The sequence below is a fragment of the Microtus oregoni genome, unplaced genomic scaffold (assembly GCF_018167655.1).
Source record: "Microtus oregoni isolate MIOR12 unplaced genomic scaffold, Mior012 000001F_ref0000356, whole genome shotgun sequence".
NCBI lineage: Eukaryota > Metazoa > Chordata > Mammalia > Rodentia > Cricetidae > Microtus > Microtus oregoni.
In genome coordinates this window covers 67,547,887-67,567,186 of record NW_024543060.1, presented here as the reverse complement: position 1 = coordinate 67,567,186, position 19,300 = coordinate 67,547,887, and the positions used below count along the sequence as shown (strand labels likewise).

At 40.0% G+C, this 19,300-nt stretch overlaps 1 protein-coding gene across 5 annotated transcripts in view; it reads left to right on the top strand.

Annotated features, from left to right (window-relative positions):
- Positions 1 to 19,300, top strand: part of Ptprr (protein tyrosine phosphatase receptor type R) — a 235,564-nt gene that overhangs the window by 131,712 nt on the left and 84,552 nt on the right. For 3 of the 5 annotated variants that reach the window (XM_041673776.1, XM_041673800.1, XM_041673790.1), the window contains 3 exons: positions 2,072 to 2,185; positions 3,756 to 3,911; positions 10,635 to 10,745. In XM_041673776.1, the coding sequence (XP_041529710.1) occupies positions 2,072 to 2,185; positions 3,756 to 3,911; positions 10,635 to 10,745 (381 nt within the window). Of the gene's footprint in view, positions 1 to 2,071; positions 2,186 to 3,755; positions 3,912 to 10,378; positions 10,520 to 10,634; positions 10,746 to 19,300 lie in introns of those variants that run through there. The other 2 variants (XM_041673784.1, XM_041673809.1) reach the window with 2 other exon arrangements.

Here is a 19,300-nt window from a genome sequence, read left to right as displayed (position 1 = left end):
TAATACCACAAATATGAGTTTATTTAGAAGTAGGATCATTGCGAGTATAATTTATTAAACTCATACTAGAGTAGGGAGAGTTCCTTATTCGATATGATCAGCCCTGATAGAAGGAGAAAACTGGACACCGCTACTTAAAGAGGGGAGAGTCACAGAACAACCATGTGATGCTTCAGGCGAAAGCTAGCACTGCGGGGCAAGCAATACCCAAATTTTTCCCCAAACAATGGAAACTAGAAGACAAGGAAGATTCTCCCTTGGAGACAAGTGAGGGAACAAGGCTCTACTCATACTTTGATCTAAACTCTTATCTCCATAACCCCAAGGCAACATATTTCTGTTCTTTCACAATAGATAGCACAGACACAGATGTATGATTGTTTTGAAAGTGTTGCTGATGGTGTTGATACAGCTTTTCAGACCATTCCTGTTGAAATTCTCCTTTTGCCTTCCCCAGAAGTGAGCGGATGTGTGTTACCAGGCGGAATCTTTTAGAGCCTCTGCTCTGCTTCAAGCCTCAATTTGCTCACCTCTGTAACAAGATAGAGGGCCCCCACCCTATGCAGGCATTAAAATACCCTAAGGTAGAAATACAGTCCAGAAAGTAGGTGAGCCTACCACTTTGACTGGGACCCATTACACCTGTTTATATTCCCAAACTGTTAATACCCCTGTTCCTGTCACATCAAGCACTTGGCCGTTTCCAATCATTTAGCCTCACAAGGTTTGTATGTAGGGGATATATTACTTCCTAGCAGGCCTACAAATTCTCAAAGCAATGTCATTCCATCATTCCCTTTTTAAAGTCAGTTGAGAGAGTCCCCCCTTCAAGATTCCTTACCCTAGAGTAGATTATAGATGCGAAGCAATCTCTTCAACAGATGGATGAGAAGAGCCATCCAACATTAGCTATACTAATCTACTCCCCTCAAAGCAATGAACTCAACAGTAATAGAATACAGGAAATGCATAAGACTCAGTTTCCTTTTCTTAGAAGTACTTACCTTGAATCACTATGAGGCAGGTTTTTAAGATATCTCTCTCTCTCCCTATCTCTATTTCTCTCTCTCCCTATCTCTATCTCTTTCTCTCTCTCCCTATCTCCCTCTCTCCCTATCTATCTCTATTTCTCTCTCTCCCTACCTATCTCTCTCTCCCTATCTCTATCTATTTCTCTCTCTCCTTATCTATCTCTCTCTCTCTCTCTTTCCCCCCCTCTCTGTGTGTGTGTGTGTGCATGTTACTTTTGTGTAGGTGCCTAGGAAGGCCAGAAAGAGGTGTGGGATCCCTTGGAGCTGGAGTTATAGGTGGTTGTGAGCTGCTGATACAAAGGCTGGGAACCGAAGCTGGGTCCTTTGTATAAGCCTGAAGTGTTTTCCTCTGCTGAACCAACTCTTCGAGCCTCATGCTCCAATTTCGAAAACACAGTAAATTCCTCCCTGGTTTAAGTACAGCAAAGCGCTGCTGTCTTAGGCTGTATTACTACTATCACAAGGTGGCTTGTAACTCTGGAACGTTTTACTGTTTAGACTTGTTAGGAGTGTTTTCCCAAGCGATGAATGAGCACAGTCTACCTTAGATCACATCATTAGTATCACCGGCTTCTCCACCAGAGTAAATACGTACTGCGCCTCAATTTGTTTGCCTGGCGCTGGCAGCAGATTGCTATATACAGAAACTGCCAGCTCAAGCCTTATGGAACTTACATAGCATCCTTCTTGGTGACTTCAGCTTAGAAACAGGCTTGGCCACAGACTTCATTCTTTCATCTAAAAGAAGAGCAAAGTAGATTAAGCCAGATTGCAATGGAATTCATTTTAAAGTGACCATTTTACTTATGTTTTTAAATAACTAGATGAATTGTTTTATTGCATTATGTGCCATGTTTTAACTAATACCATGTAAAATTTCACATAAAGTTTGCCTATGATTTTATTTGTATCAATATTAGCACCCGAAATGTGAATTTACAAACACTCCCAAACTGTTGTAGCCAGATACAAGTGACGAACTGGCTGTCCAAAATGCAGTGTTCACTTGAGCTTGTATATTTTCTGTCTTTGTTTTCCAGACACTGCAAATGGATATAACCAAGCTGAACATAACCTTGCTTCGGATCTTCCGCCAAGGAGTAGCGGCAGCGTTGGGACTCTTACCCCAGCAAGTGCACATCAACCGTCTCATTGTAAGGAGCAAACTTTCACATTCTCAGAATTCAAAATGGCTTTTCATCATCAAAGTCTCCATGACTGATGAGTTACCATATTACCTATTTTTGTAGATATAGTTTTATAGAAGCATGCCATGTTTGTTTGTTTATTTTGTTTTGGGTTTTTGTTTTGTTTTTGTTTTTTTTTAAATTTTTTAATTTATTTATTTATTAAAGATTTCTGTCTCTTCCCCGCCACCGCCTCCCATTTCCCTCCCCCTCTCCCAATTAAGTCCCCCCCGCCTCAGCCCGAAAAGCAATCAGGGTTCCCTGTCCTGTGGGAAATCCAAGGAACCCCCACCTCCATCCAGGTCTAGTAAGTTGAGCATCCAAACTGCCTAGGCTCCCACAAAGTCAGTGTGTGCAGTAGGATCAGAAACCCTTTGCCATTGTTCTTGAGTTCTCAGTAGTCCTCATTATCCGCTATGTTCAGAGAGTCCGGTTTTATCCCAGGCTTTTCCAGACCCAGGCCAGCTGGTCTTGGTGAGTTCCCAGTAGAGCATCCCCATTGTCTAAGTGTGTGGGTGCAACCCTCGCGGTCCTGAGTTCCTTGCTCGTGCTCTCTCTCCTTCTGCTCCTGATTTGGACCTTGAGATTTCAGTCCTGTGCTCCAATGTGGGTCTCTGTCTCTGTCTCCTTTCATCGCTTGCTGAAGGTTAATATTCAGGAGGATGCCTATATGTTTTTCTTTGGGTTCTCCTTGTTTTTGTTTTTTTGAGACAGGGTTTCTCTGTAGCTTTGGAGCCTGTCCTGAAACTCACTCTGTAAACCAGAGCTGGCCACAAACTCAGAGACCCACTTGCCTCTGCCTCCCAAATGCTGGGATTGAAAACATGTGCCACCACTGACCAGTGCTCGGGTTTTTTTTTTTTAAGTAAGATTTATTTATTCTGTATACTATGTTCTGCCTGCATGTATGCCTCCCTGCCCAGAAGAGGGTGGTAGATCTCATTACAGATGGTTGTGATTGCTGGAATTGAACTCCAGACCTCTGGAAGAGCAGCCAGTGCTCTTAACCACTGAACCATCTCTCCAGTCCAGGATTTATCTAACTCATTTGACTTTAAACTATGTCTTTAAGCATAAGTATTCAGGAAGCATCTGAGAAATATATGGTAAGTTAGTACACACCTGTAATTCTAGCACTAAGGAGGCTGAGGCAGGAGGATGCAGACATCAGGGTCAGCCTATGTTAGCCAATGTAACCATCAGGATACCTTCTGAAATTAAGAACAGATATATATATATATATATATATATATATATATATATATATATATATAATTAAAATTTGAGACCAACAATAAGTGATTATCTAGTGAAATATGAAATTTCACATTCTGAGTGCTAACTAACCAAAGTCAGGCCATTCGAAAATTTTGTATTTCACACTGGCTACAGAAATTCTGTGAGTGATTAGTCAGTTCACATTGTTCTCTGCCATGACTTAATTCTCGAAACCTGACTTCAGTGTTCGTAAGGAACAGGTGCACATTTCCCCACTGTTTTCCGGTTGTCTTTAACATACCCCAACGGTGTTCACCAGGAAAAGAAGCACCAAGTTGAGTTGTTTGTATCTCCTGTGAACGGGAAACAGGGAGACCCGCAAGCCCTGCAGGCTGAAGAAGTGCTGCGTTCACTTAACGTCGATGTTTTGCAGCAGAATTTACGGCAGTTTGGAATTACAGACATCTCCCCTGAGGTATGGCATTGCACAGAGAAGTTCATTAAAAAAAAAAAAAAGATATCTACAGTTAGCAGGATTTGCTAATCCAACCCGTGAGGTGTTGAGACGAAAGCCCTTAGTTGCCTGTGGATTTGTTTCTTTGTTTGTTTTTTCGAGCCTGTAGATTTTAAACCAGCAATTTTCCTAAAGGTCAGAATCCAGTACACTTCACAGTTTCTGTGTTTTCCTTAAGCAAATTTACCTTTCATGGTAATGTTTCGTTATCTGTCGCTGATTCTTGAAATCTGTGACCTTGTAATTATTTATTTTAATCAGCAGTAAACTGTCTACAAGAAAGATCAGTTAGATGGGTTTGTCATTTGCTCACCTGTGAAACTAATTTGCAAAACAAAACAAAATTTCCACTCTGGACTTTCTTCCTCAACAGGTGAACCCTTCATCATCATGTTTATTGGCAAAAAAGTCACAAAATACACATCCCCCCCACACACACCATGATTTGAGATTATGTGAAATATGTTTATATGCTTTCCCCTATGTGTAAAAACTCTGAATATTTTCTTCATGGTATTTTCTAAATTTGACACTTAAAAATGGTTTCCCTGCCATCTCTTCTATTTTCCCTCAGGAGTGAATAACTCCTCTATCTCTCCTATCAAAATCAAATTCATCAGAATGACCAGCATTCTAAGTAGACTCAAATTCAGTTCACAAATTCACAGAATTTGGCTTTGAGGGAAAACAGTACACACAGAAAGTGGGCTGCAGAGAAATTAAGCAACTGTCTCAAAGTAATTCAAGAGTACAGTATAAACCAACACACATAGTGTTAGGTCCTGGGTTCAAACCCCGGTACAGAAAGAAAGAGAAAGAAAAAGAAGAAGGGGGAAAGAGGGAGGGAGGGAGGGAGGAAGGAAGGAGACACACGGGGGCAGACAACGAGAGAATATGAACATCCAGACGAGGCATGGAAGTACCCCTGAGATGCCAGATACCAGCACTTGGAAAGGCAAAAGCAGGAGAATCGTGAGTTCAAAGTCAGATTGACCTACACAGAGAGTCCCTGACCAGCCTGAGCTACAGAGTGAAACACTCTAAAGAAATCAAAATCAGTCCCTATCCTATGCTGATTTTATTCCTCTTTCCAGTAAGCCCCACCGCCTTTCATTGCAGCCGATACATAGGTACTACAATAAAAACCTTAGTACTCAACCATTCGAATGTTGGTTGGGCAATTTGGCTCTGTGAGAATTGTTGCTTTTGGTAGTGTCAACTGCCCGAAGCCTCAGTTTCTCCATATTCCGAATGGATACAGTCCTTATCTGATGGGCTGGACATATGGATTAAATTTTTTAAGCACGTGTGAAAATCCTCAGATTTAGTTTGTACCAAACAAAAGTGATTTGAATACAGATGACATAATATTGAGAATATGCCATCCTTTGGTGTGCACAGGAGATTGGATCCAGGACACCAACGTATACCCAAATCTTTGAATGCTCAATTTCCTAAGTAAAGTTATAATCGCATGTACCCTATGAACATGCTTCCACATGCATCAAATTTTAACCAAATTATTTATAATACATAATATAATGTAACTGAAATGTATAGGCTGCTTAAGTGATTATCTAAGGAAGAGTGGCAAGAAAGTGTATGGGTGAACTGAAGATGAATTTTCTTTACTAATATTATCTGTTCACAGTTTGCTGAATTTGCAGGTGAAGAAACCATAGATAGGAGAACAAACCTTATGTCACTACTGAACCAAGACAGCCACCCTTTTACTCACATTCCTTCCCATTGCCTTGAGGTTTTTTTTTTTCCCTCTCCCTCCTGCACAAAAATTGCCTCTTTTTTTTTTTGCCACCAGAGTAATCTTCTCTTTTGTAAACATGGCTTGCTCTCCAAATTTCGTGATTCTTTGGTTTCAAAATACAATAGCATGCAGTCCATCTTAGTAAGGTGCACGGTCCTCCGTGTGCCGGGCTTCATAACTACTGAGTGGGTCCGTAGATTATGTTAGAGCAAGTCTAATTTTCTTAGCTATCATGACCTCCAACACCATTCCTCCACGCTTGCAACCTGGTCTTTCTGCACACCTTTCGGAATCATCAGCCTGTTTAACGGCACAGCCTTCCACCGTTCCTTCAAGAGCATGGGTGCTTGTTACATCATGTCCCCATGGAGCCTAGAGCAGAAACCCCTCCTGCTCTGTGGGTCTTCTGTGTGTCTGTCCTGTAGGTTTCTCCATGGGACAGGCTGTGTCATTTTGTCACTGTTTAATTTCATTCTCCAGTGCTGTGGCCAGAATCTGAAAAGCTGCGTAAACAAGTAGCCCAAAGTTTGGACGACAAATAAACAAGTCAATAAATAGGGAGCTTGATTCTTACATTAATTGAATTGTGTTCACAGAGAGCAAATAGATACAACCCGGTGACTTTAGAACAGAAAGATCACAGCCAGAGTGTGAAGGCCACTCTTCAAACAGAACTCACTAAAATGTGTCATTTAATTTAAAAAGTAGGAAGTCCACAACATCACTTTCATACGGCAATGAGATAAACATTAAAATAAGCACGTGATAAGAATATATCTTTAAAAAAATCGAGTACTTGGGGGGGGGGGGGTCTCCTGACATGTAACTACAGTGAAGGAGCAGCCTACCCGGACCACCAATCAGAAAGCTGTTGGGCAAAACCTGCCTTGAACTTAAATATTAAATAGCAAGTGTATTTAGTGACCAAAATATGATGTTTTCTCATAAATTTGTTCAAATAAAAAAAATCTAAGAATTGTATAAGGTGTGAAATACTCAGTATAAGACCCCATTGAGTGTTTGAATTGGCTGGAAGGGGCTTTCATCAAAGCGTGATGGCCTGTTTGAACCTTTTGCTCAGTGGTTCTAAAAGGCACAGCCCTGAAACGGAACGTAACCAGGAGAAAGCCAAGGAAGACAGTGTCTGCAGTGCGCAGGTCCCGGGGCTTGTTTCACGTTCAGCAGGAGGGGCGTTGCAGGAGGAAGAGAGCTGTGAGCCTTCCAGGGCTCTTCTCTAGGTTTCCCATCTTGATTCTTCTCCCACAGCTAAGGCTTTTGTTTATGTTTGTGTCTCAACCCTGCCTTACCTAGCAATCCTGAAAATGTATCTTATTACGGCAGTATAGCCATTCACCGGAGGGGAAAGAATACTACAGTCCATCCGTTTGCAGTGTTTCACACCGATGTTTCAAAACATCTATTCCTAAACTTATGATAATTACCTTCATGGAACAATGTGTTTTTGCTACCCTTTCTTTATGTTCCTGGGTTGTTGTTGTTGTTGTTGTTGTTTTTTTTTCCTGGAAATGACTCAGAAACCAAAGAGAAATACCAAATAGAGAACTAACTTGGTTAATCATCTGTTTCCAATCTGAGTTTCTTGAGGGAAAGAGTTCTTTTCTTTCTTTGCTGAAGTAAAGGGTCTTAAGACAGGGTGTCACTCTGTAGCTAGCTGTCCAGGATCTTAAGATCTCCTAGGTCTCTTGATAATCCTCCTGCCTCAGGCTTCCCAGTGCTGGGGCTACAGACGGGAGCCATCACATCATATACAACATATATTTACATATATGTTCTAGGTATGTGGTACCTAGAACACTGTAAGCACATACTGTTTTATTATAAGAAACTTGTAAAGATAAAAAATACTTCCTCTTTCACCATAAGTTCCAGAGAAATAAAATTATATTCACCTTTTTAGTTTTTATCTTATTTACAATTTTCCAGAAATTGTTAGCTATTTATTAAAGCATTAAGTTCCACATTATTTAGGTTTTTATTTTTCTTTATTTGCAAATTACTCCAGTTCCTCACAACTGCATTTCAAAAGAGGAAGTTGCCTTCCTTAAATAACAGGCTGAAGAACTGATGGAATATTTACAAAGAGAAAAGTCATATTGTGTAAAATAGGAACCACAGTTTGTGAGTTGGGTGGTCGTTCCTTCAAACTCGGAACATTAGCCAGCAGGCAAGCGTAAAGAGTTCCAGACTTGGCATACCATTCTGAAGGCATGTAGCATTGGCCTTGGAATACTGGATCAGGTGCAGATCAAGTGCTTGCATTGTGCCAAATACACTTGACATCTAGTGGTAATCCAACCAAACCAGACCATTGTGAGGTGCATCTCCTCGATCTGCCCTCATCAAATGAGCCAGACCGTTTAGAACATTTCCATTTCATCCTTTAGGCTTCATCTCCCCCAACAAGCTGTGCCTCCTGTCATCCCTGCCTCTGGACCATCTTCCCTGATATGAGGAACTGGAAAGAAAATGGAAAAGGCGAAGAGAAACAAAGAGCGAAAGAAGTTGGGGGAGGTGGAGCGAAGGGCAGAACCAACTACATGATATCGAGTTACAGAGCAGCTAAGGAGGTCATCATCATAGACAAAGGAAATGTCTCCATTTTTTAAACAATAAAACACAGCAGCTAATTTCACTGCCCCTAAAGGGCAGGGCAACACAGCTACGACATCAGTCATAAAGATGTTGGGATGGCATTAGCTTGGCCCGGCCTGGGAGTCTGTGAATTATTGAACCCATAGCCCTGACAAAAATCTAAGGGCCATTGGGTTCACCCTATGCAAAGGCTAGATGGGAGGTTACTGGGAATTGCAATCTTTTGATGTGTGGGCTCTCGACTATAAACTTTTCCTTTATTACCAGCCCTTATCGGGCTGTTTAGATCTCCGTACAGATATAGCAGCACTCAGCAGGGACAGTGTGACTCAGAAGAAAATCTATTTACCAAGAATGTGCGGTGACTAAGTTCCAGTTCAAAACAAGAGTCTTATTTTATTTTCTTAGCCAAGGGTGGGGTACGGGAGGGGGCAGGATAATTCTTCCATTATCGGTGCTTCACTTTTAAAAAGAAAAGAATCAAAACAGATTTGTCTTCCACAGAAAGGAACATGTTTGTGCTTTGAGAACTGTAGAGCCTCCAGGAGGAAAATGGACCCAACCACATTTGGAGCACAGCACTTGCTTCCTTCCCACCCTTTCTTCAAATTCCACATGAGTTGAAACCCAAATCCTTTGTACTTAAATTTGACAAATGCATGCTGCCTCAGTGAAGACTTAACTAGTTTGCCTTTATAGCAAACAATGGATGCCATTTAGTTGCCTGAGAAAAACTTCAATTCTATTCTTGATTCCGACAATAGTTTTCTTTTCTATTAGCTTCTAGCTGTGTTTAAAAAAAAAAAAAGCCTAGCTGGGACACAGTATTTCCAGCAGAGTCCTGAGTTACCAATCATCTCACTGAACCAAGTATTAACAGAATTTTTACTTATATATATATATATATATATATATATATATATATATATATTCCCTTACCTATCCATCTGACTAGGAAAAGTGAAAGGTTGTATCATGAGTACCTAAATAAGTCTCTCCCCAAGTGGTTTGCAGCATTGTAATTGAATTCAAAGTTTTCTTGCTCATCTTTCTACGAAAATTTGATTGTGTGCAGGGATTAAAATTTCCACAAAGTGGTTTTTAAGGTAAATATTTTTAATCTAATTTGAAAGGGCTAACTGTGCTTTTTTTAACCTTAAAAATAACTAGAAATTATCTCAAAATTTAGGCACCTAGAATATAGGTTTAATTTGGGACTTTCTTCGTCTTTGGACTTGATACTCAAGGATAGGCACGTGCCTTGCCTGAGGATTGTAAAACGGTCTTAAAAGTGAATGGGAGTATTTTGCTTGATAGAGGTTTAATTTTTTTCCTACTCAGATACCACCTAAGTTTTTTCAAGACTTCTTTACATATAATTTTACAATATCACTAACTTACAGAACATTTTCATATTTAGGTATGGTGTTCTATGCCTGTGATCCCAGAACCTAGGCAGTTGAGGCAAGAAGATGGCCTTGAGTTCAAGGCCATCCTGAGCTACAAAAAGAGAGCATTTCTAAGGCAGAAAAGAAAAATTCAGAGCATCCACCAACGTACTGTCCTGTTTTGAAGAATGGGTAAATGAGCCAAGAGACAGGCACGTCTAATTTATATTTCTTCTCTAGCCCCACTACCAAAGCAAGGAGCAAAAGCCAGAAAAATGAAAATAATTCTATTTATTTATCATTCATTACTAAATAATTCTGACCTTGTGGGTGTTCCCTGTTCTTTTAAATCAAACATAATATCCAGGCAATTTCTATGTGGGATGCTCCCTGAGTCAGGTTTTGACAAAGTTAAGTTCCATTTAAGGAGGAAAATGATACGATTAAAGAAAGAAGCAAACAAAACAGAAATGGTCCCAAGATCGTGGCTTGTTTATTAAACCATCACGAGCTTTTTGCTTGCACCTGTTTCACTTTTGTTTGAACGAGCGGAGCTGTAAGGCAGTGTGGACGTGGGAGGGGACTCGGAGTACAGAGAGCTTCAGAAACAGTGCCTCGGCCCAGAAAAGCACAAAGCCGGCTCACCTGTGAACCAGGTAGTTTCCAAGAGAGGCAGTGCGGAACGTGGAGGGAGGCGAGCACGCAGAAGTCTGTTCCCTATGCCCATCCCCTCCCTTACAGGATCTTCTGATACAGAGGATGTCTGTCCGATGCCTCAGCAGCTGTGGCAGATGGGGGTAGAGGTGTGTTTTACTACACTGAATGGAATCGAGCTAAGAGTATGTTGACAGTCTGATAAGAGCGCCAGTTCCCTCAAGCTCTCCTTTAACACCGGGCTTTCTGTTTTGCTTTTTAAAGAAAAATGTTTTGCAAGGGCAGCACGAAGCGGACAAAATCTGGAGCAAAGAAGGATTTTACGCTGTTGTCATTTTTCTCAGCATCTTTGTTATTATAGTAACCTGTCTGATGGTAAGTTTGCTTCTCTGTATGTCTTCTCCTTTACGGATCCCACTGTTTAATAATCGTAGATAGTTTGCCTCTCGAATGAATGCTGAAAAGACGAAAGGCAGAAGCCAGCCTATTCGCCTGTTAGCATGGGACTGTTGTGTGGCGGGGGACGATAGATTACGAATACCGTGTATGGAAGTGTGGACGCTGACCTCTATAGTGAAACTTGACTGCATTCAAGTGCTCAGAATCTAGAGCAGCCCCGTGTGAAGAGTTAGATTTACTGAGGTCACTGTAACCCTTAACGTCACTGAGGTCTCATGTGCACACTTTGGGCTGGCTTTATTGCTCCTCTAATGTCAGTTTTATGGAGGATAGAAAAAAAAATTTGAAGAAGTATGTCTTTGGGGCAAAGCTTTCTCCCAAGGGAAGCATTGACTTCCTTATTTTAAATGGCCTTGAAGGTATTCTAAGAAACGGCAGGCATTAATGGAAGTGATTATAGCCTTGAAGGTAACCTACTCACTGTTACCTCATTTCCAGTTGAATGAATAATATATAAGAATGAAAATACGCCCTGCAATTGTTCTACAGGTCATGCTACGTAAACGACAAAGCATAATCCTGATTTCAAAAAGTAAAACCCCAAATAAACCCAACCCACTAAGTTAGACCAGGTTTTGGTATTGAATTTGGTATGGAATGAGTTAATGGTTATCTTCAAAATTGAATGTGGTGGAGTTTTTTTTTTTATTTGAAATCTTGTGACATAGCATAGTGTTTGAAGTTTACAAATGGGTTTAATATCTTTTCCTATGTGTTATGTTCTTTTTATTTTGCATATTTTGAGAAATGCTTCCTCTTTTGCTTTGCACATCCCCTCCAAAGACACAATGCTAATGACGCTAGCTACAGTCAACAGTGTGGCCCAGCGCTGTTTTATGCATTTGTATTCTTGCTTCTGGAAACAGATTTATGTCAGAAAGATTGAGACTCAGTCTTAGAGGAAAGAGAGGAGCAGCGGATCTGAACTCGAGGGATACAAATAAGGTCAGAGAGTGAAAACAGGCATATTTCTAAGATCTCAAAATACAGAAATAGCAGGAACATTCTAAAACTCCCGCCATAAGGGATTCAAACGATGTCCTTTGGGGTCAGAAATTGAATTCCAGAAATTGATCCAATAATCAAAGCAATAATTTAAGAAGTAAATTTAAAAGCGATTTCATATCTTAAGTGGTGGATATTAAGGAAAAGAATTTTGATGAAAAATGTTGAAAGTTTTACAGAAACCATAGGAGAAACTTCTGACTGGTTTAAAGGGTGTAGTTCCTTCTCGTGGATATATAATATGTATGATTCTTTTTGCCTCATCACAGGGAATCTCCAACTCTATTCTCTATCTTGTCAGTCACAATTAGAGTTACTCTGTTTCACAGATTCGAGGGAATGAAGGAGCTGGCCTGAGCTCAGTAGAACACTTGCTGGAAGCTTACCAGCCCCTGTGTTCAATCCCCCTCACTCTAGTGAGGAAACAGAGGAATTGAGGAGAAGTGAGGAAGAGTGGACAGTGATAAACCCTGAAGGTTTCCTAATGATTTGTGAGTAGGATTCAAGATAAAGACAAGAGTGAGGGGAGTCCTGGGGGAAGCCAGGCCATAGGCAGGGAAGTAAAGAGCAGAAGAAGAACAGAGCTTATGTTGACATGTAAGATACGTTTCAGATTCAGTGACTGTGACAAAGGGATGTGCAGATAACCCACATGACTGGATACAACCATGCACCGGTCTCGAACTAAAGGACCTATTATGACTATACCCTTAACTTCTTCGGTCCAAGGCCAACTCTTCCTTTCAAATATTGGCAAAACATCAATGTCTCAAACTGAATAAGCCTGTTCCAATGTTACTAGAACAAATCAAGAAAGGAATGTTTCAAAAGTATGGATGAGCCGGGCGGTGGTGGCGCACGCCTTTAATCCCAGCACTCGGGAGGCAGAGGCAGGCGGATCTCTGTGAGTTCGAGACCAGCCTGGTCTACAAGAGCTAGTTCCAGGACAGGCAAAGCTACACAGAGAAACCCTGTCTCGAAAAACCAAAAAAAAAAAAAAAAAAGTATGGATGACAGCTGTTGGGTTTGTTGCAGGTTCATCCACTCATTCAGGCAACGTATCCATAGGCAACATATTCATGCAGAGGGTCTACTGTGGGAAAGGAAAGGATAAGACACATAAAGTCACTGTTCGCTGAAGTTTTTATTATGGAAAGAAATACAAAGTTTAACGTTTTTTAAAATATCAAATAATACACATACTACATGATTTCATCTGTTTGACATCCTGAGAAACACAAAACAATGAAGATATTGAAAGGATCCCTGAATGTCAAGACATGGCAGATGAAGATTTTGTATGGAGGATATAGATTTTATGGCAATGAACTTCTGTGTTGTGATGATTGCATGGCATTATGAATTCATCAAATGTGTAAAATGCATACCACTAAAAGTGACCTCATCTATACTGTGCCTATCGTAATAATAAATCAATACTAGTTCATCCATTATTACAAATATAAAAAAATAAAATAAATAAAAATAAAAAATGTTTTAGTGAGGCATTGTGGCACATGCTTTTAATCTCAGAACTCAGGAGACAGAGGCAAGTGGATTTTTATGTATTCTAGGATAGCCTGTTCTACAAAGGGAGTTCTAGGATATTTTTTAATTAAAATTTAAAAATAAAAATAAATATAACACTCGGGAGGCAGAGGCAGGCAGATCTCTGGGAGTTCAAGACCAGCCTGGTCTACAAGAGCTATTGCCAGGACAGGCTCCAAAGCTACAGAGAAACCCTGTCTCAAAAAACTAAAAAAAATAAAAATAAAAAATAAATAAATAAATATAACAAATGTACTACACCAACTCAAGATATTTATAAAACAGATATATATATAGGAACTCTGTATTTTCTACCCTACTTTTCCATAAACATAAAAATCCTTATCAATTTATCAATTCTTTGTTAAATATTAAATTGTAGAAAGGACCACAAAGAAGATAGCACAGTAATGACTGATGAGGCAGAACAGTCAGACATTTGGGAGATACAAAAATGGGTGTGAACATGTCCAGAAGAGAGGACAGCACCAGAACGGTCTTGGGGTGTCTACACTGTCATATTTAAGGGGAAAATAGAAAGAGCATTCATGAAGATTGTGGGAGTGTATTTATTTTTTTAAAAAAATTTATTTATTTATTAAAGATTTCTGTCTCTTCCCCGCCACCGCCTCCCATTTCCCTCCCCCTCCCCCAATTGAGTCCCCCCCCCCAGCCCGAAAAGCAATCAGGGTTCCCTGTCCTGTGGGAAGTCCAAGGAACTCCCACCTCCATCCAGGTCTAGTAAGTTGAGCATCCAAACAGCCTAGGCTCCCACAAAGCCAGTGCGTGCAGTAGGATCAGAAACACATTGCCATTGCTCTTGAGTTCTCAGTAGTGTGGGAGTGTATTTAATAGATTGGTCTCTGCTTAGGAAAGTAGTTGGGGTAGAAGGGAGTGTGAAGGACAGGTAGACCCTTTCAGGGTTTTTATGACAATGATGATGATGATGATGATGATGATGATGATGATGATGAGCTGGAATGGGGAGGATGGAGATGATTATGGTGATCTGGGATAGGGAGAATGGAGATGAGGATAGTAAGCTGAGATGGTGAGGATGGAGATGATGGTGAGCTGGGATAGGGAGGATAGGGGTGAGGATGGTGAACTGGAATGGGGAGGGTAGAGATGAGGAGGTGTAGAAGATGAAGAACCATGTGTTGGTCAAAGGAACAGGACTGGCAGGGTCCTGATGAGCAGGAGGAAGGAGAATACTAAGAAATCCCCATGTCACTTGGCTTTTTTACTAAGTAGTGGTGTTCCCTCCCTAGAAAAGAGACAAGTTAAGGGATGGGGAACAAAGACAGCTAAAAAGAACACTTGACTTGTAAGCAGGTAATTATAAGATAAGAGAAATGACAGAAATGATTGATTGAAGATTGATAGATTGATTTCAAACACTATATTAAATTTTATTGTGAAAGGGTCACTTATAAGGAACAGAGGAACCAACAATGGTTAGGAAGGGATTGATTATTCATGGAAAAATAATACTCTTTAATATGATTAAGGCGAAACAAAATTATCTGATATGATTTACCACGGTTCTCATTTAGAGATGTGTCAAATATGATTCTCTAAAATCAACTCATCTTCCTAAGTTCAAACGCTTCTGATAAATTATCTTAAATTAATTTTTTGCCAGACTCTCTTAGTAATAACTACATAATATACATTTTGTCTTGAAATGTACTGAAAAAACTTTCGGACTCTCAAATGCACAGTTCAACCCTTTCCTACACTTTTGATGAATCTATGGCAAAGGAAAAGCTATAATTAAGAATTTTTCTTAAGCCATTAATTATATTTATGAAGCATCAAGTGCTGTTATTTGTGTCCAGCCTCCTTACGGAGCATTGCAATGAGAACTGAATGGCTTTTATTATGACATTGTATAGGGAAATTGCTGTAATGGAAGGCTACATGTGCTCTAAAACAATAACATAGAACTTGCCAAATTTCTGAAATGTGCCATATTGTTTACTTTCCTTAAACTGCAAAGAAAGAAGTATATATTTATGTCTATAAAATTAGACAAGCATGACATTTTCAAATGTGTGACTTATTTAGCTCTTCTCAAATGCGAATGCCGAGTGGGTGGGATGGTGGCAAATAGGCAAATAGAATTTTCCGAGAAAAAAAAGAATGTGTGGGCAACTTTGATTCCATTCAGTCTGTTTTTGATGGAGGAAATTTATTACTGAGAAGAATTCGTTCTTAAACTTGAGTACATAATAGAAAGAACACCACTTAGCATCTAAATTAGACCTCCTGATATACTTACAGGCTTATTAAAAAGAATAAGTGTATTGACAAAACATACATAGAGATATCTAGAGGGCAGATGTTAGAAATCACAAACAACTGTATCAATAAAAGTGCAGGCATGGTGGACCCACAGACGAGTCATACAGGAGTGAAGTCAAAGGATTCTCTAGTCATGGTCTGGTAACGGAGGGAGGAAATAGCGTATTGGATCATCAAACTCTGAGCATCATGCACTAATTCCATGTCAACAGTGGACATAAGCAGCTACGTTCTTCTAACCTGCTATGTATAGAGTCTCTAGGGATGGGGTAGATATAGCTGGACAAGCAGGTGATTCAACTGACTCTGACATCATCTCCGAAGCAGACCTGTAGCTCAAATCATTCTTTTTACGAATGAAGTAGCCTACAATTCCCGCTCCCCCCTTATTCACAGTGGTGGAATCAGCGATATAATTCATTTCTTCCACATATTGCATACTTACTGGTCCTAAATCCACCACAGGATACAAAGTAATGTTTTAAGTCCCTAGTGTCACTGGTGAGCAAACCAGGATTCAGAAAAGATAAAATGACTTGATTTACAGCCAACAATGGGTGGTTATGCATGGGAGGATAGGAAGATTGGAATTCAGAGTCAAGTTCATCTGGTTTGAAACTCTAAGTCCACTACTATGGCTCTGCTTGATTCCATAAAGGAGTCAACTGTGGTTTCCTTTATACCTATCACTCATCCTATGAACTTCCATTTCTAGCCACACATAGGTCCAGGAGCACAGGAGTATGCCTGTGTTTATCAGACGGACTCCACCCAGGCAAGACTGATAAGTGTTTACTACTCTATAACTGTGTGCTAAGAACACACCCATTTGCACTTAGTACCTTGGACTGGACATGATTTTACACATGCCCTGGAAACCTCCGAGCTCCTAGGAACATGGGCAGTCATGTGTCGCGTCTACAGCTACACAGACTCATTTCCAGGATGCGTTAGGAATGTTAACGCCTTTAACAGAAGAAACGGAAACGCTTTCATAACTTACTATAAAGTACCATACAGAACACTGTCTACAGGGGCCATCATTTTAAAATTAGAACACACCCTAGTCTAAACACAATGTTTTCTGTTACTTGTGAGATTTTAAAAATGAAAATTATAAATGCACAATGTTTCAAATGGCTTTGTTTGGCTTCCTCTCGCTTCTGTATTCCTTGGGTCTCACTGCTGCCATTTTATATTCCCCATACTATAATTCAGCTTTTATAGCTTCTCTTATTCAATATTCCTTTCTCTTTTCCTTCTTCAAATCATCAAATTATTTTAATGCATCCCAAAGCCCCAACACAAGCTCTAAAGAAAAAAAAAAAAAAACGAAGGCAAAGTCTTAACTTGTCCTTGCTCTGCTAGGCTTTAAGGATGAGGTTTTTTTTTTAAAAAAAAAAAAAAGAAACAAAGAATTCTCATAGAAAAATATGCAAATATTGTATTTGAGGATTTAATCTGTGCAGAGACACTTCTGACATACTTCCAGAAGTTTGGGGAAAGAGGTCAGAAGGAGGATAGGTGGATTTGAAAGAAACCACCGCTACAGGCTCACACTCTTGGGATTCAGGAGACGAGACGTGGGTTTTGGACTTTATAGCTGGGCCCTATAAGCAGTTTGGCTGCTTTCAGTTTCACTGTGGAACAAAAAAGTTAAACCAAATGAGCCTTAGAGTCCTTACCCTAGGGCTGCTCAACAGCATCACTTCTAGGATTGAGGGCTGACTGTTCCATCGGGGGTGGGGAGGGCCTCCTTTTCCATATGCTGCAGAGTGTTTACCCACAACCTACCCTAGAGCCACTCCATACTCCTGGCCCTGGCCCCATTACCCCCCTTCAAAGTTTCTCCAGACATTGTCAAATATCCTCTGAGGGACAAAGCCCCGACTTGGCAGCTGAAAAACAGTGCTTTCTAGCTAAAATCCATGATGAGAGCCTTATTTGATCTTTTCCCATACTTTCTATCAATCAGCTTGATAGCTTGAGTATTTTAAGGGCCATATTTCCAGTAGGCTTTTCCCAGATTCTGATTTTTCTGAATTAACGTTGTAGGAATCAGCTTACATGGAAACCACAGAGAAACAGGCTAAAAGCCGGAGGTGAAAGAGATTACCGATTATAAAATATATGGCAAAGGTTCCTCACGGAACTGTGCAACAGAGAAGGACTTTAGACCAGACCTTGTTTACACTAATGTACCCATAAAGTGACCTGTCAAGAACAATTGAGGGCAACCGTGTCCTGGCTCCTGTTTTCATGGAAGACTGTCTCCAAAATGAAAATATAAGCAAAATGTAGATAGAGAGAGAGAGAGAGAGATAGATAGATAGATAGATAGATAGATAGATGATAGAGATAGATAGGTAGATAAATAGATAAATAGATGATAGATAGGTGATAGATAGATAGATAGATAGATAGACAGATATAGGTAGATAAATAGATAAATAGATGATAGATAGGTGATAGATAGATAGATAGATAGATAGATGATAGATAGATAGATAGATAGATAGATAGATAGATAGATAGATGCATGCATATTACATTCCTACGAGAAGAGCTTAAACAATAAAGTATGTGCATCATCCCTTCTAGTAAGTGGATCCTAATGATATAAATGTATTTGCTTCTTCATTCAGAAAAACGCCTTGTCTGCAAGTTAAGAAATGCTATCCCATTTTAAATGATATTAACTCCTGTTTTAGTACTTCTGGGTTTATCTAAATACAATAAGCTCACCAATTGTGTGCCATCTGCCTGTGTTGCCCTACTGTGTGTTTGTTTCTCCAGGGTGGTGACAAAAAAAAATCTATGGAAGCTGCAAATAAACCGAAAGTTACGGATATTAGATTACTGCACACAAGATAAAGATAGCAACCCCTCTCCCATAGCTCCAGGAAAGCACAGTACAGTTATCTTACAGTAAATACTGTGAATGAAGGAAGCTAGACTCTAATAATTGACATCTGTTTTCCCCATGTGCAGCAATGTTTGTCATAGAAATGTTCTCAATCCATTGAAGTGAGTGTGCTTGCTTGTTTGGATTTAAGACAGGTTCTTGATGTGTAACGCATATCAGCCTTGGATGCGGCTACCTCAGCCTTTTGAGTGCTGAGATCACAAGCACATATCACTGTTTTGAAAAAAAAAGAATCTAAGATTTCATTTGCTCCTTGTGGGAGATGATGAATTCCTCCACATTATCACTCTCAGGTTATGAGAAAATGAGCATACAAAGCAGAAAGGTTTGCCTTAATTTCCCAGTAGTTCATTGTATGATGTGCACGTCCAGTTATTCCTGATACGTATATTATTTTTCCTTAAGGAGATCATCTTTCAGGCCTTAAAAGCATATCCTTAACACTGATGGTTTTGAAGCCTTTCTCTTTTTCCTTTTTGTCTAATTCTTTTTTTCTTTTTTATTAAGAATTTTTTAATACAGTCTTTTCTCATTTTACATAGCTATCCCCATTCATACTCCCTCGTGCCCTCCTGCCCTTCTCCCTACCCCCTCATCCACTCCTCAGAAAGGTTAAAGCTTCCCATGGGGAGTCACATCACTTCCAGGCAGAACCAAGGCCCTTCCTGCTATATCTAGGCTGAGC